The sequence below is a fragment of the Stegastes partitus genome, unplaced genomic scaffold (genome assembly GCF_000690725.1).
Source record: "Stegastes partitus isolate 25-593 unplaced genomic scaffold, Stegastes_partitus-1.0.2 Scaffold1180, whole genome shotgun sequence".
Taxonomy (NCBI): domain Eukaryota; kingdom Metazoa; phylum Chordata; class Actinopteri; family Pomacentridae; genus Stegastes; species Stegastes partitus.
Window position 1 is genome coordinate 92,641 of NW_007578911.1, and position 4,433 is coordinate 97,073.

At 39.0% G+C, this 4,433-nt stretch overlaps 1 protein-coding gene across 1 annotated transcript in view; it reads left to right on the top strand.

The window, feature by feature from the left end:
* The first annotated feature begins 343 nt into the window (after positions 1 to 343).
* The window catches only part of LOC103368624 (von Willebrand factor A domain-containing protein 7-like), a 10,453-nt gene continuing 6,363 nt past the window's right edge, over positions 344 to 4,433 (top strand). Inside the window, exons 1-6 of the mRNA XM_008297041.1 lie at positions 344 to 373; positions 1,848 to 2,037; positions 2,382 to 2,515; positions 2,623 to 2,767; positions 2,894 to 2,987; positions 3,132 to 3,260. Of these exons, the coding sequence (XP_008295263.1) occupies positions 1,855 to 2,037; positions 2,382 to 2,515; positions 2,623 to 2,767; positions 2,894 to 2,987; positions 3,132 to 3,260 (685 nt within the window). The 5' untranslated portion in view covers positions 344 to 373; positions 1,848 to 1,854. The remainder of the gene's footprint in view (positions 374 to 1,847; positions 2,038 to 2,381; positions 2,516 to 2,622; positions 2,768 to 2,893; positions 2,988 to 3,131; positions 3,261 to 4,433) is intronic.

Below are 4,433 nucleotides of genomic sequence, written 5' to 3' on the forward strand. Positions count from 1 at the left end.
CTGGAGTCAATTATCATTTTCCCTTCTCCAGGGTCAGTAGACCGCTCCCCCAGCTTCAGAGTCTGCAGATGCCACCCCAGATCCCGCTGCTGGTCTCCAGAGGATCTCCATCTCCTCCTGAGCCATCGTGGGGGGCTTCCGCTCTTAATTCATGGTTCATTTATTTCCTGTTGAATTTTGGTGTTTCCTGGTTTGTGTTCCTACACACTCTCTGTGTCATGTCATGTCATGCTCCACCTGTGTGTGACTGTCCTCCCTGCCCTAGTGTACATATATATACTGATCCTTTTCCTCATGATCTTTGCCAATTTCTCTTGTGCTGTCTTGCCAGCGTCCCGGCCCATTTCTCCGAGGGATCTTCCCAGTGTTACATGTGAGCCATTTTATATTTCTTAATTGTTTGCTTTTATTTATTCCATGCTTTAGTTATAATTATTATTATTATTATTTTAAATTTACTTTAGTCAGCTCCTTGTGTGTTTGTTTTATCTTGATTGTGTTTCGTTGTTTTGGAAACAGCTTGGACTAAAATTTGCTTTTGGTAAATTTTTTACTTCTGTTGACTGTGTCTGCATTTTGGCTTCTTTACTCACCATTTCCCTGATTTCTTGTTGGTCTTTTCTCATACTCGATTGCTCTTTAATCTTCTGCATATCTTTCCCAAGCTCATCCCATCCCTCACTATCACTGTTGCTTACACTCTGTCTCACTGCACATTCTTTCTTCCCTCATTGTACTTTGGACCAAAAAATCTCAGGAGGAGACGGGATGTGGTTTATTTGGCTGCATGGTTGTTTTTACTTTTAAGGCAGGGCATTAACCTCTTTTTCCAGAAATGTTTTAGGAAACTAAATCTTCTTTGTGTCCTGCCGGGATACATGGCTGGAAGAAGATACACAAAATACAAAAATGTCGCAATGAGCTAGCTGGAAGATGTTTCAAGAAAATGAAACGTAATCTCGGAAAGCATTTTTGGTGAGATTTGTTATGAAGGATTATGATGCACAGAGAAGGTCTTCAAAAAAACAAACAACCACACTGACACAAAAACGTGGATTAAATGCTAATGCATGTTTAAGCTAACGTCTGTGCTGGTAAAGATGAGGAGGAAACTATTTTGTGCAACTCTGGGCTCTGAAATTTAGACTTTAATCCATTCCAACGCCCTGAAAAGCTTTGGTTAAGTCCTTTATATGTACTGGATACAGTTCAAGGTGACAGTAGTGGAATAGAAAGGCATCTAGTAGGTATATGTTTCATAAGAAAATTATGAATTAATTAATTCCGAATCAGTTTTTATATGTGTTGGAATGAACAACTAAATGAAATGTGAACAGTTAACTTATGAATAGGCTTGAATAAAGTAGAACATTTGACTGTATTACTGATATTACATAATGTCGTTTGGAATCATTACCCTCCACTCTTCCAACTTTCAAGGTGGGAAATACTTGCATCTTCAAAGTTCTATCTTAACTTGCCCCACCTTTGTGACTTGCAATGTGTACATTTTTGAGATACACCGATACATAATATATTACAGTAAACGTGCATGTGATAATGACTTTACAATGATAATGATTTTTACAAGGAAAACCCTTAAATCTGATAACAGCTGTGTACTGACCCTTTACCTCTTGGCTGATGATTGTGAATTATAATTGTTGATCTATAAAGGGTCACATGTTTTGATTCTGATGTGTATTGTTGTACATCTTCCAGAAAATGTGTCAGTATATGAGGATACAAAATTGGAACCAACTGAACCAAATAAATAAATGGTCATTTAAAAAAAATCTAATTCCATTTAACCAACATGACATCTACCAATGTATTTTTCTCTGCAGATTAATCATGATTTCATTGCTGGGCATAGCCCTGCTGGCTTTGACTCTATCAGGCCCCGCTGTGGCCTTTTTCATTATCGAGGAGGGTGTGGCCACTCATGGTACCATTACAAAAGCGGCTGTATTGCAAAAAGTGACGGAGACGTGTCAGGCGGTGGCTGAGGCAGCCGGTCATGAGTTCAAACCCACGGTAAGGTGGAACATAACAAATGTGCAAGACAACACAAACAGCCATCAATAACATACCGAAACACAAACGTGTAAAATTCCCCCTGATTCATCACCATCTTTCACACATTTGTGTGTTTTACGTCAACCTGGATACATAATACCTAAAAATGTTGATGAATAAATGTTAACTTGTGGTATTTCAATTTAATTCTAATTTAATTTCAGTGATATTAGAGTTGATAGGTTTCACACAAACATGGCTCCACTGTTGAAGCAAATAGTCTCTTGTGGAACTCTATTCTTGTTTAGATAATAAACCTTCTTCTCTTGTCTGTTACTGTTACTGTCTGTTCCTACCTTCAGGGTTCCTCTCCTGAAGAGCTGGTCCAAGCCTGTCTCGGTCCCACGGCAACAGGAGAGGTGTCTGGTGCCAAGTTTTACTCTGCTCTTCAAGAGATCAACATGCAGAATTTACTGGTCGACCGTGACTTCAGCAGGTAAAGTTGGAGGAAAACCAACCAAACAAAAAAAAAACCTAAACATGTACAGCATGTATGACAAAGCTACAGATATGGTTTGTCTTACATGTGGAATATTCTCTCAGTGCTCCACATCACTTCAACTCTGAGGCCATCTTGGAGGGACGCAGCCTAATCACGGAGGGAATGGCGGCCATTAAAGCCAACATTCGTAAGGAGAACTTCCAGGCAGCCAGGGAGACTCTGGGTAGAGTCCTTCATACACTACAGGTGAGAAGAGGGCGTGTAAAGAAATTAAAAGGAAAATTGAAAAAAGAGTTAGAACAAACAGAATGATGAAGGTTAATGGATGTAGAAAGAAAGATCTGCATCACGTATGTTTCCATATGCTGTCAGGACTTCTACAGCCACACTAACTGGGTGGAGCTGGGCTACAAAGAGCCATATGTCAACCTTATACGCCCAGATCTTCCTCTGGAGAACCTGGCAGGTGAGTGTGTGATTGCCAGAGATCGTTTTATGCTACGTGAATGAAATCTGGTCAGTAATCAGAATCTAATCCCTGATGTAAATGAATAACAACTAAACTAAATGAGTAAGCGGGCTCACAGCTGTTTGCATTTTGCTTCTCTAGATAAGGACACTGCCACCTGCAGCGACTGTGCCAGTGGAACATGTCCTAATCTAATCCTCCCCAACATCCTCAAAGAGAAGAAGCTCACATCAGGATACATGGGTGTCTTCTCTTCTGACAAACCTAAAGGTAACATATCTCATAGCATATTCTGGCATCTGTGATATAAAAACAGGTGAATTGCAATAATAAAGCCAATGGTTAGTGTGGGTCTAATGACATAACAGGCTAATTTATTGACATAGGGTTAAAAAATTCCCCAATAAGATGGCTAATGCACTGTGAGTGTGCAAAAGTGCCACAGCAAACTTTAAAGGTCCCATACGGAAAAGCCCATTTTCCTTTTTGTGTTTTATGGTTGCTATAAACTCAGAGGTGTAAAATAAAAGTTGTCAAGATTTAAAGATGCTTAATGACAATACCTCACACATAACTAACCAACAGTTGTCCAGATCAAACTGTCAATCACAGATGCAGACAGCGTGTTCTAACCGAAGGGGGCGGGAACAGCAGCAGCTTATTGTTGTTTTTTTGTTTGTTTGTTTTAAGAGGAAAACAAACCTGTTTAGAACAGCCCTAAAATCAGGAATTGTCGTGGTAACAGGAACCATCTTTGCAGCATTTTGTGATGAAAATCTGGAAGTCACAGTGTGGCGACATGTGAGACTTCAATTAATTTGCTGAAAGGGGGCTTTTTTAATTACATAAGCAAAAATCAACAGGTAAATGTTCACTGCATCACTCATTCCTGCAATCAGAGCCCAACAGCAGCTAGCAGTCCGAAAAAATAACTTGGCATATTAGCTGTATAATATACCAAATACTACAAGTATGCAAACAAAGCAAACAATTTGATGTAGACGGCTTCGATGACTTATGATGCTCAGGTCCAAGTTTCCTTGTAAATATATCTCAAAACCTTATTCAAATACATACAGCCATATTCATAATTAATAATAATTCAAAAATGTGTTCCCACTTCTGTAAGGCAAACACACGAATGTACTTTGAAGGCAACAATGTTTGACAATTTTAGTCTACTGAGTGTTGTTTAAAAAAAACAAGGAAAAATAATTGAACGTAATGTGAAAAAAAAAGAAAAAAAAATGGCCTGTCTTAGGTCATCAGTTAAAGTTGAAACAATATTCTGAGCTGCTTAAACCAAGTCACTAGTCTAAACAGTGCCTTGTGAACTGTTCTGCTCAAACGTTTTGTTCAGTTTACACCTGTAGTTTACCGTAACCTGCGGTTAATGGTCAGTCTGGTTGTTGACTCCAGAAAAAGCATTGAGTTTTGATTGTA